General features: G+C 38.6%; 2 protein-coding genes across 2 annotated transcripts in view; one reads left to right on the plus strand and one right to left on the minus strand.

Moving 5' to 3' along the window:
* Nucleotides 1-1,145: 1,145 nt before the first annotated feature.
* LOC134348561 (homeobox protein Hox-D11a-like) lies at nucleotides 1,146-4,502 on the minus strand. The gene is made up of 3 exons (XM_063052125.1): nucleotides 2,579-4,502; nucleotides 1,727-1,908; nucleotides 1,146-1,256 (listed from the first exon to the last, which is right to left on the minus strand). Exons 1-3 carry the CDS (start codon nucleotides 3,105-3,107, stop codon nucleotides 1,167-1,169), a joined length of 801 nt encoding a protein of 266 aa, XP_062908195.1. The 5' UTR covers nucleotides 3,108-4,502; the 3' UTR covers nucleotides 1,146-1,166.
* Nucleotides 4,503-7,141: 2,639 nt separating this feature from the next.
* Nucleotides 7,142-11,840, plus strand: part of evx2 (even-skipped homeobox 2) — a 4,710-nt gene continuing 11 nt past the window's right edge. Inside the window, exons 1-3 of the mRNA XM_063052105.1 lie at nucleotides 7,142-7,734; nucleotides 8,736-8,983; nucleotides 9,325-11,840. The exon at nucleotides 9,325-11,840 is cut by the window's right edge and continues 11 nt beyond it. Of these exons, the coding sequence (XP_062908175.1) occupies nucleotides 7,311-7,734; nucleotides 8,736-8,983; nucleotides 9,325-9,927 (1,275 nt within the window). The 5' untranslated portion in view covers nucleotides 7,142-7,310 and the 3' untranslated portion in view covers nucleotides 9,928-11,840. The remainder of the gene's footprint in view (nucleotides 7,735-8,735; nucleotides 8,984-9,324) is intronic.

The following is an 11,840-nucleotide window of genomic DNA, read 5'->3' on the forward strand; positions in this document are numbered from 1 at the left end:
TGAAGATAATTTGAATATTCATTCGAAAACACTGTTCCATAATAAGACAGTGCTTTCAAATTATCTGCTCTACGCAAAAGATGACTCCGTAAAGAATTCATTGTTTTTGAAGTGTCGCTGGAAGCGTTTAAGTCCTTTATAAATAAATAATTCTAATCAAATGTCGCATTGTCTAGAAGCTTTGGCCTTGATTTGACCTTGAGTTATACATCTGACAATCACTGATTCAAGCGATTCTCTTGTAATTGGTTAGTATCTAACACTTTTCGAGTACTGCTAAGTTTACCGTGTAGGAATTTTTTCTTTATATGCACAACAGGTGTATGTTATTTTGTGTTTTGTATTTCAGAAACTTCGTCATGAAAAACCTCACAGAAAAATACATTTGATTCTTACGTTTTCCCTGAAATCGAGTACAAGGTAGACAGACGGATAAATCGAAATCAATCGATCGATCGATCAATCAATCAATCAAGAGATAAGTATATGTTGTAATTTAAATAGAACCTGGATTTATTTTGTATTTTTAGAATTTAAATGCGTTATGTAAACGTACATTCGTCTCCAGCTATTAAATTCTGGCTTATACATATTTCAACGTGTTTTAGAAAAACAAGGTTAAAACTGTTTTGAATGCACACCGAATGCCATGTAGCGCCTTCACAAAAGTTGCCAGTTTTATTAAAATTGACATGCAGTACAATGAGGTATTTCAAATAATTTCAAACCTGAAAATAAAATCATTCAGCTGAAAAGTCCTATACAACCCCTGCCAATATTATCATTTTGTCACTAAAGGTAACGATCAGAAAATCAGTTTCTTCATTCGAAGTAGTCAAGTATTTGTTACATTTTATGGTTTACAGATAATTATTTTAGCAAATCAAACAATATCTCCATTAAGAATTAAATGCATAGTGTAACTATTCCTTGTTCCCTACTTTTAGCAAAATCAACCCGTTAATATCATTTAACGCAAACAAAACTAAATCTTACAGTCTAGTCAAATCGTTTTATCACACAGTTGTTTGAAGAATGAAAATGATCTGTGTTGAATCATCTATGTCCATGTATATTTGAAGAGACACAATTAGCCATTGCGTCCTAGAAACGATATTTTTGTAACTGATAAAGCCATGCTTCCTTTGAATAAAAGTGTTCCCCTTTCAGACTCGAGAGCAGCTTGGATGCATCGGTTGTTGCACACGAAGAAGCTTTTTTTCTTTTTGTCTCTGGTTTTGGAACCATATTTTTACCTGAAAATAGAAGCAAAATTTAATAAAACAAAATATGGCAAATATGAACGGAAACAACAGGAATTCTGCAGATGCTGGAAATTCAAGCAACACACATCAAAGTTGCTGGTGAACGCAGCAGGCCAGGCAGCATCTCTAGGAAGAGGTACAGTCGACGTTTCAGGCCGAGACCCTTCGTCAGGACTAACTGAAGGAAGAGTGAGTAAGGGATTTGAAAGTTGGAGGGGGAGGGGGAGTTAGTCCTGACGAAGGGTCTCGGCCTGAAACGTCGACTGCACCTCTTCCTACAGATGCTGCTTGGCCTGCTGCGTTCACCAGCAACTTTGATGTGTGTTGCAAATATGAACGGCCTCGGTTTAATGTTCTGTGAGAATAAACACGCCCACCTGTTGACAAACTAAAAGGGAACACCGTCGCCCAGGTACTCCACTTTTTTTGGTTTTGTAAAAGCAGAAAAGAGATAGTCTTACCTGCCTTTCTGTCAAACCTAATTTAAAAGAAATATTTAATCGGATTTCGGGGGTCAGGAATCGATTTTTTTCGAAAGCTTTTTCCAGTTCAGCAATTTGCTGTTTGCTGTAAGGGATTCGTTTCTTCCTTCGTCTATTTTCTAGGTTTTGCGACGTTGACCATTGCGATGTAAATCCTAAAGCTGAAGTAACAGACACATCCATGAGCAGGTTTACCATCAATTTAAGGAAATATAATGTTTTTGCAGGTGGAAGTCTCTGCTAACCATACTACTGATGCCATCCTAACTTATTTTGTTATCTATTTAAATTTTCAGTTCTATTAAAGTCGGATGATGCAATCTATGGCAATATGTTTATACGCAAAATTATTAATCTTCAAGAAATACATTTGCATTTAACTTAAAGTGAAATGAATTGTCGTATACCATTTTTTTCAAATTTGGCTCCAATCTGTCCTTGTATTTTTCAAAGGGTGGAGACTATATCCAAAGTGTTTGATTTTCAACAAAAGCAGACGTTCGTCTTACCTCGTTAGGTGAAAATACTTTATTCTCAAGCATAAAAGTTTGGCTTGGCATCTGAAATGTTTTAATTAAAAATAGATATAAAGAAGCGAAGTTAATAGGAAACAATGGATTGTTTTCTTTTGGTGAATTGGTTGAAAAGATGCCACGCGTATCTCGGTTTCGTCTACTAAAAGTAATTGCCTTGCGACCAGACTCAAGTTAAAGTAAACACAATCAAACAAGAAAATAGCAACCTTGTTGTTATTTAACATCTATAGAAAATGAACGCAATCTTTAACCACGTCAACCGCCACAGGATATCAATATGCATCAACAGACTGACCTAAATGCATTGGGGTGCTGGAACTTGTAGTATGAAATGCTCCTCCTGAAATAGATGCTCCACAGCATTGAGAATAGTTGTAGGCAGACGTGTCCGGGTCATTAGGATCGGCCCGGGTCTGGGCAGGTGCAGCTCGGGGGTATTCTAATGCCCAATTCTGATAACTTGTTGAGCTTGTGGGGACTTCTCCTCTAATGCAAGGATTATAGCGGTAGTTACTAAACAAAGATATATGACTGTCACTTTGAAGCTGGTTGGCAGTGAATGGAACTGCCTCAGGTGAGATGGCAACAATCCCCCGATCTGGATTTCCATACGAACCGCAAGCTGAAATGTCTTCTGAATACAATCCGTGGCATCTTCCACTTGGAGTCGTTTTCAAAGCCGAAGGAAACATAGCAGGCGAAAATCCAACGTTCGTGGAAAGTACTGGTTTCATGTCAGTTGGGCGCCCTCCATCTTGCAACAATACCGTCCTATCGCTAGATGTCTCTAACGTCAGCTTGTACTGCAGCGACGTTGAATCCATCTTATAAATTCTCTAAAATTAATGGTTGTCTTCACTCCAAACCTTGCAGATATAATTTCACATGTACGTTTTGTCACAACTTGTAAGTGCAAATATTGAGAACGATATACCCGTGCAGGCAATGAGTACCTCTCAGAAAATGGCACTATTTATTAAGCACATACTACACCCTGGTGCAAACTACCTGATCATTTTATTGCAGTAACTCTACTGCAGTTGGCAAATAAAACAGAGTGTGGACTCTTTGCAAATTAAACTCTGCGAACAAACGTCAAGGACACGAACTGCATCACAGAATGACACATCTGTACTGTAGTCGTTGACCCAAGGTCAATGCTGACTTTTGTATCTACTTCCTCTTTCTTTTTTTCTCTGTAAATGCCTGCAAGAAAATTAATCTTAAAGTAGTATATAGTAACAAATACGTACTTTGATAATAAATTTATTTTCAAGTTTGACGATTTGGTTGCTGGTTGCCTCGAATGTGTAAATATGTCCTTTTTTTACACCAAGTGCCAGAAATGAGTCATAATATAGTAGAATTCTGAACTGTAATCTGAAATAAACCTTCTTCGTGACAATTCAGCATGCGTCAGACAAAAAGCATTAAAGGAGCTTTTATTGCCCGCTATAACCCTTTAAGCTTCAGAATTACACCTCGCGTACCAGCATTAGACGGAAGAGCAAATATTTAGCCTGTTACTGTAAAACCTTCTTTGAGCGAGGTAGAGAGATTACTACTGAACTGCTGTGATCAGTCTATTTCTTGGGGTTTGGTCAGTTGTATGACTTTACTAACCGATTAAAACTTTCTATTACCATAAATTTAAAGCTAATTACGATATAAAGATTAGAAACCAGAATCAGAGAATCGAGGGACCACAGAACAATACAATGGATATTAAATAATGTAACCCATGTTCGATGTGCTTACCGCTTTCTTTGTACTCTATTCATTACACTGCCAGTTTCATTACTCAGTATTATGGCAATGAAAATCGGCATTATTCTACAGTCTTAAATCAACCACTAATTAATAATCAGTTAATTATAACGAGAACACGAGGAATTCTGCAGATGCTGGAAATTCAAGCAACACACATCAAAGTTGCTGGTGAACGCAGCAGGCCAGGCAGCATCCCTAGGAAGAGGTACAGTCGACGTTTCAGGCCGAGACCCTTCGTCAGGACGAGATAAGGACGTATAACGAGATTGTGTTTTGACTATTCAGATAGTTGGGCTGTAAAATAGATTTGGACATGTAAAATTTTGTCCCACCACTTGCTCTCGACAATTACAAACCTTCTACGACATCCACTGTTTGAAACTGGCAGGGCCGCTGTTACTCCACACACACACACACACACACACAACTTGAGTGGTCAATTCATTATGAAGTTAAATACAAATCAATATATGCATTTATTTTTTGTATCAACACTTTCGAATTGTGTCGCTGTAAAATAATTGATCTATACGGAAGTTAACTCATACGGACAACATCCTGAGTTTCACCTTTAATTTGCTATCTATGTTCTGCGAATCTCCGAAAACAACTATGGGGCTGCTATGGAACGACGTAACTGTTATAAAAATAATAAAACAGAGGAGGGCGCCAGAGGACAGACTTTCGGCCGAATGCGGTACCATTCGCTTCCATTTGTCTTTCTTTAAGTGTTAAGTATCCAAAAATACTGCAAAGCTTCGGAATTAATTAGTTATAGTATTCATTCGTTGTGAATGGCGAGTCATAGATAGCATTATTAAACAAGCTTCGAAAATATTGTTATTAATGTTTCAGCATCTTCGCAGGAATACTGTATTTTATTTAATTGATACAACCTTTTTTAATTATTGAGATAGCGAACCATTTAAGAATCCGAAATGTTATTTTGATTGCTAACTATAAGACGATAGGAACTCGTGGTCCGAGGAGTTCCTACAATGACATAAAAGTGTATCGCCTTAGATCTAATGGCATTCTGTACTTCGGTAATTTATGATGCTTTGTAACTTCTTTTTATTGTTAAAGAATAACATTAAAATGCTGCCTCTATTATTGCACGAGACCCATGGGAAGAAAGCATTATTTTTATCATGCAACTTTTAATACTGCCTTTTAATGATTTCTTACCCACAATTAACATTAATCGCTTATGGCTTCCCATAAATTGCAATAATATTATTGCCTTGCTTCTATTACCGTTATTTTCGACGTTTATTGTCCGTTTATGTTTTGTTTGAATGCGGAAATCGGAGTAAGTACTAAGTACAAAAGTATGAATATGGTAATTTTTGCAGGTAATAGTAAGAAAAATAGAGGGATTATATATATTTATATATATGACAGGGCGGTAGTGTTTAGATTCCACAGCATGGAAGACAGTACTAATTAAGCCATTTAGCATCGATGATATAGGCCCTGTCTATGCATTATTTAATATTAATTATGCATCTTGAACGCTTTTGCTACATTGTCATTTCCCAAAAGGGGAACTCGGAAGCAACTATTCTGTGATATGAACAATGAATATCAGTTAAGTTTTAATTAACATTTCACGATACCGTTTCGCAACTTAGCTCATAAGTTTCCCATTTCGTTAGTAAACATTGATTTCGAAATCCAACGTAACTCGGGCGATGATGACAACAACAACAAATTCATCATCATTATCATCATCGCTATCAGCGTCATCATTACTACCACTATTAACACCGAGAGTAGCTGGTCCGCTCAGATTCTCCATCTTCCAAATCCTCTCCGGAATTTTAAAACTTATAACTGCAAATGCTACATAGCCGCACATTATTTTTTTCCCTAGCTGGGAAAACGAGGTAAATATATTGTCGCCACAGTTTATGGATTAACCTTACCGTTTATTTCGAGATTCTTTGAAAATTATGTACTTATAGTTTGATTTTAAAAGAAAGAAGTACAGGAAAACACTCCTTATAACTTTTAATAGAAAAGGATCTTCCTTTAATGTCTCTAATAATATAAACATAGTTAGTATATTTATGTTCAAATAAATGAATAATTTAAGTGTAACCAGATAGAGAAGAGGAGAGGTACAGGGTGGCAGCTGAACTATCTCAGTCATAATATTTAATTAAATTATGTTAAATATTACAAAATACATCACATAAGGCTAATTATAAACGAAAGAAAGAAAACTTTATTCAATTATGCAGTACATCTCAGTAGAAGTATTGTGCCGGTGATGTGCTTTACAAGTCAAACATATATTTCATTGTCTAAACGTCTGATAGATCGGGCACGATAAATCAATAAAGGACACACTAAAGAAACTCCATTCACGCTATCCTAATATGTATATTTCATACCAGTGTAAAGGATGGAGAAAAACGATTAAAATTATAGTTATCTGTATTGGTGTACGTAAAGAGGTAAACTAGGCAATGGTAAGACAAGAGGCTGAGGGAACAGATATTAAAGAGAGAACACGCTAATAGGGAACAGAAGAGACTGGGTCTTTAAAAAGTACAATTGCAAGAAATGCGACTTCAGATTGTCGATAAAAAAGACATCATGACATTTCAATCCAAACTGACCAAATGTTCAAAATATAATCAATCGAAATGTACGAAGAAAATCCTTAAACTTGATGCTTCCATTTACCCATATCGCTCGCCTACCGGTAACCAAAAGTGTGGCGAGAAAGATGTTATTATGTGAACCCTGCAAGAACTGCAAAGCAAAATCAGAGCATAATGATCTAGCTAAATGTACAGGGAAAAGCTGTAATATTCATTTTATTAATCAGACTGTCAATTTCACCCCAGAGGCCAAAGCCCAGAGCATCCGGGCATGCGATCATCGGCTGAGGACAGGGGCTGTCCTCTAATTCCTCTCTACCTGGATGTATTTGCCTGTCGCTAGGCCGCCTTCATCATCCACTGACAGACGCTTGTATTTATTTGCTTATAAACCTGTTACAATAAATGATTATTCGAACAGCGTCATTCGTACCTTAATGACGAGCACTAGTTTGATGAATGACACACCGGGAGAAAGGAAGCGCGGGTCATTTTGACCAGTCGTTCCCTCGTATTGACATAACACTTTTTCTTTGCACCAAAAAGATAAATTTCGAGACACTTGCGGGGCTGGATGCGAATTGGCCCCAGCTGCAAGATCATCATTAGTGCAGTATCAGCCTGCAACCTGCTCTCAGCTTCGGGATGGAAAGAATAAGAAAAGAAATAATTCTGATGGAACGGGGTCTGCATAGTCCTGCTGCCAAAAGGATTTCGAATTTGTCAGACTCAGCTGGAAATGCGGTGGAGGAGGCCCTTGAAAATTCTCATCACAGTGGTCGTCTCAGCCCCAGACCAACTTCCGCCTCCCTCCACAACACTGTTGGGGACACCTCAACAAACGGCAAATTTGAGATAGACAATTTATTCCACCATCAACATTCAAGCGACAGCACGTCCTCGCCTGAAATTTCCTCTTCGGAAAGCAGGAAAAAATTCTCCCTTTACCCAGAACTTACTAGTCGGGAAAAAGAAGCAGAAATGAACAGTGATGTTGATGTGGGATGCTCGACACTCCGTTCTCCTGCCGGTGTCAATACAACGCATCTCAAAGAAAATACAAACAAAGGTAAACATTTATTTGTTAAACATTACTCGAAAATCCTAATCTGCTTTCTTCTGCACGAGGACATGTGAAGGGACAGAAAATAAAACCATTTTGGGGAAAGACTCTGTAGTAATGCATCAAAGATTGTGAAAGCATTTCCATTTATAGTTTAAATTATAGAAACCAAAAACTGATACATTCTGCATAAATAAACTGTAAAAACAAACGTGCAATGTTCAGAATGCCTGCGTTATTTCCTGTAAACCGTTCCAAATAAAACAGGCCCGTAAAAAGCATGCGTTTTCTTTTTAAACTCATATAGCAAGACCCATCTGGATTCAAATATAGCTTTGAAATGGACATAGAGTCATGAACAGCGTTAAAGTATTTCATTTTAAAATTAACTGCGAGGAAGTTATGCGAAACCCCTATTTTTACATCAACGATATTTTCTTCAATAGGATGTATACCTACACAAGCATTGATATTTGAAAGGCGATTTGCGGTGAATATTCGATCGCACCATTATCTAAACTGTAGATTATGAAATTAAACGGTTAATTACTGGGAAAAACCTCGTATTTTATTCGGCTCTGTGAATTTCAAAAGGGCCTTAATCTTGTCCACGACAAAATATTTTGCTTTTAAAACAACTGCCAGTTCAGACGTGCGCTTTGTTTCTGGTTGAAAATGCTAAAAAGTAAAATATCGAAGAATACTAAATAGCTTTGCAAATGAAGCAAAACGACTAAGAAGAGGCTGGAGGTTATCCATTCTCTGTTAATTCAAATGGCTAATGGATGAATACCCCAGAACCTTTATCTATACATAATTACCGAAACTTACCGCAAATTAACTGGATATATTTGGTTATGCAGAGTCTCATAGAACTTTATTGACTCTAATAACAGTCACCATTTGTAATAATGACAGCCAGCATTAATTATGTGGCATCAAAGCTGCCTTATTAATTTCTGCTCATGCTTTACCGATCGTTCACGTTTTTATTTTTCTCCTTCCAGTTTATTCTGATAATGGTAGTTCAACTAATACTTCGTCGAATGGGTCCAGTATTACGAACCTGAACGGCAACTCCAGTTCAATAGGCAATTCGGGTTCTGGTCCTGACCAGGTGAGACGGTATCGAACTGCTTTCACCCGAGAACAAATCGGTAGACTAGAGAAAGAGTTTTACAGAGAAAACTATGTATCCAGACCCAGGCGATGTGAACTGGCGGCGGCTTTAAATCTACCCGAAACAACTATCAAGGTGCATACTGTGTAATTCGTGTATTCTACTTACGGTTAAATAATTATATTGCACATTTTCATTCAATATTCATGTATTAATGTGTTTCACACGATAAAGTATTTTATTATGTAGTATATTCGTATCTATCATTCTGTATAATTTGTGAAAATTAGAATTACTTTTGCAAAACTTAATAGTATTTTTATAAACGGAACCCTTACATTTTCAGAGTGATAATGCATGAACTAAAACGCTATTTGCAAAGCATTCCTTTCTATTTAAGATGTACAAAATGCTAGAGTACATAGGAAAATTGGACTCCAATGTGTTGACGCTTTGCTTTTTCTTTCTTGATCCAGGTTTGGTTTCAGAACCGGCGAATGAAAGATAAAAGACAGCGACTAGCTATGTCATGGCCCCACCCGGCTGACCCAAGCTTTTATACCTACATGATGACCCATGCGGCGGCCACTGGGAGCTTGCCCTACCCTTTCCACTCTCACGTGCCCTTGCACTACTACCCCCACGTTGGCGTCACCGCGGCTGCCGCTGCCGCCGCCGCCACAGGCGCCACGCCCTTCCCCACCTCCATTCGCCCGCTCGACACCTTCCGCGCCCTCTCGCACCCTTACTCGCGGCCCGAACTTCTCTGCAGCTTTCGCCACCCGGGCCTCTATCAGTCGCCGCACGGGCTCAACAGCAGCGCGGCCACGGCGGCGGCGGCAGCGGCCGCGGCCGCAGCTGCCTCGACGCCCGCCAGCGCTGCGCCGTGCTCCTGCCTCAGTTGCCACAGCAACCAGAGCGGCGCGCTGGGGCCCAGGAGCTCGAGCTCCGACTTCACGTGCACCGCGGCTGCGCAGAGGTCGGAGAGCAGCTTTCTTCCCTACTCGGCCGCGGTGCTCAGCAAATCAGCGGCGGTGTCACCGCCTGGCCAGCGGGAGGAGTCCTCCCTTACCAGATAACTCAACCCGGCGGTGGTTCTCACCAAGGCCAATGGAGACACTAGTGGTAAATTGCTAAATTCGTTTTTTTTTAATCCATCGCCCTTCTAGTGAGTACTGCTTTGGTGCAACCGTGGGCAAATTTCCATTCACAACTGTTTTAAAAAGACATGCTATCCTTTTAGTACGGACAACCCAGCCCTTTTCATTCTTCCCGGAACTCATTGGATGCGGCTGAAATAATTTAGAATCTTTCCCCATGGACTCTTGAAAAGTTCTTTTAGTTGTTCTCTTCGTCATACTAGATTGTACAAGGAAACTGTGAACTTTTTAAAGTATTATCGTCTTCTTAATGGATATGATTTGGGCCTGTAGCATTTGATAAGACTTTTGGGACTAAATTCAAGAAGGTAAAACCGTCTTGAAACAGATTTTAAGAGTCAGTGCAACCACATCTGGATACTGTCTCTTTAAATAATGCTGCAGATGAAGGTCACTTTGGGAAGAACACAATTCCATTTATTCTGTACACTTTTACATGAAGGCCCTTTTCTGTGAAATTGGGTATGTGCATGCCTACTGCTTTGGCCCAGGAGTGCCACCACCGGGTATCTGACAAGTGTTCGCTGCCAGAAACAAACTCCTCGAGGACTTTGGCAAAGTTCGAGGAAGACACATCAGAAACCGCCAATGTTATTGCCATGTCAATTCCGATGCTAATAATGTGCAGATTATGACGAAAATTGCCAATCATGTACCTTGATGGACCTCCTTTGAATGTAGAATTGGAAAAAAAGTTCCCTGCGCAGAGACCTGCTGTCAAATACTAACAACCCGCTAAGGGAAGTCATTAGAAGAGATAGATAAGAGACTTGATACATAAAAGATTGTTCATGGTGCATAGAATGTACAGGATTTAATGTGGTATTCGTTATCTGAAGTGATTTTGCAAAAACTCGACGTCCTCATTGTCCCACTGCCAGTTTTAATTTTGGAAACCTATATTGTAGACGTCCTGTGTCCACTTTTCCTTGTAACCAGTACGGAACTGATATGAACAGCCTCATTAAATCAACCTCGAAAATTTCCATAATACGCCCCATAGAGCCACTTCACTGTTCGCTTAATGGGATTCTTCTCGAAAAAAATGTAACTAACAGTTTTTTTTTCACTGTGCATCCTTCCCACAGGGTCCTTTGTCAATCTCTTGTAAATTAACTCATTAAATTATGTAATACAGTATTTCAGTTTCTCCGTTTTCAGTAATTACTGTACAATATCCATTCGGTGGTATTTTTACTTTAATCTTAAAAATGGACTATATAAGATAATAAAAGTGCATGTAGAAGGTATCTGGCAGGCGAATTTTGATACCAATGGATGTTTACATCATTTTGTCAGAAATGCTAAGCCAGAACCAAATTGCATTTTGAATGAACGAAGACCAAGTCAGTACTTTTACAGTTGAAACGCGAAATCACTTCTGAAGGAAAAAAAAGACGACTTTGAACTTAACTGACATGTAGAAAAACCTCTATTCATTTAGAAAATATCTGTTCATTTTCGAGTTTTTGTTAATACATAACTACGAACTGAAAAAGAAAACAAAATCGCAGCAGCATTGCAGACTACCACACTTATTCTTGTGACTGTTAGAATCTTTGGCGATATGCTGATTCCTTGTATAATTGCTTAATGAAATAAAACCTGCAGAACCCCCAAGAAAGCCCATACAAAAGAAAGTGATGGACACAATTTTCTCGATCTTTATGAAAACAGAATATATCGGGCTACTGATATGGATGTAGGTTTTTCAAAAGTGGAACTAAATGTTTTACTGTAGGCCGTTAGGCCTGATGGTGTAATGTCAAAATGTAATATAGTATTTGTGCTTGAAAATATTGCTGGACGTATCCACTCATTGTAAGATATTT

The sequence above is a fragment of the Mobula hypostoma genome, chromosome 6 (genome assembly GCF_963921235.1).
Source record: "Mobula hypostoma chromosome 6, sMobHyp1.1, whole genome shotgun sequence".
Lineage (NCBI taxonomy): Eukaryota > Metazoa > Chordata > Chondrichthyes > Myliobatiformes > Myliobatidae > Mobula > Mobula hypostoma.

Excerpts from the sequence above, each read along its gene's own strand:
- LOC134348561 (XM_063052125.1), bottom strand. The coding sequence starts at position 3,107 with ATGGATTCAACGTCGCTGCAGTACAAGCTGACGTTAGAGACATCTAGC. Across the intron at positions 1,909-2,578 it reads CAGCACCCCAATGCATTTAG|CTTTAGGATTTACATCGCAA; the intron begins GTCAGTCTGTTG and ends CTGTTACTTCAG. Across the intron at positions 1,257-1,726 it reads TAGGTTTGACAGAAAGGCAG|GTAAAAATATGGTTCCAAAA; the intron begins GTAAGACTATCT and ends TTCTATTTTCAG.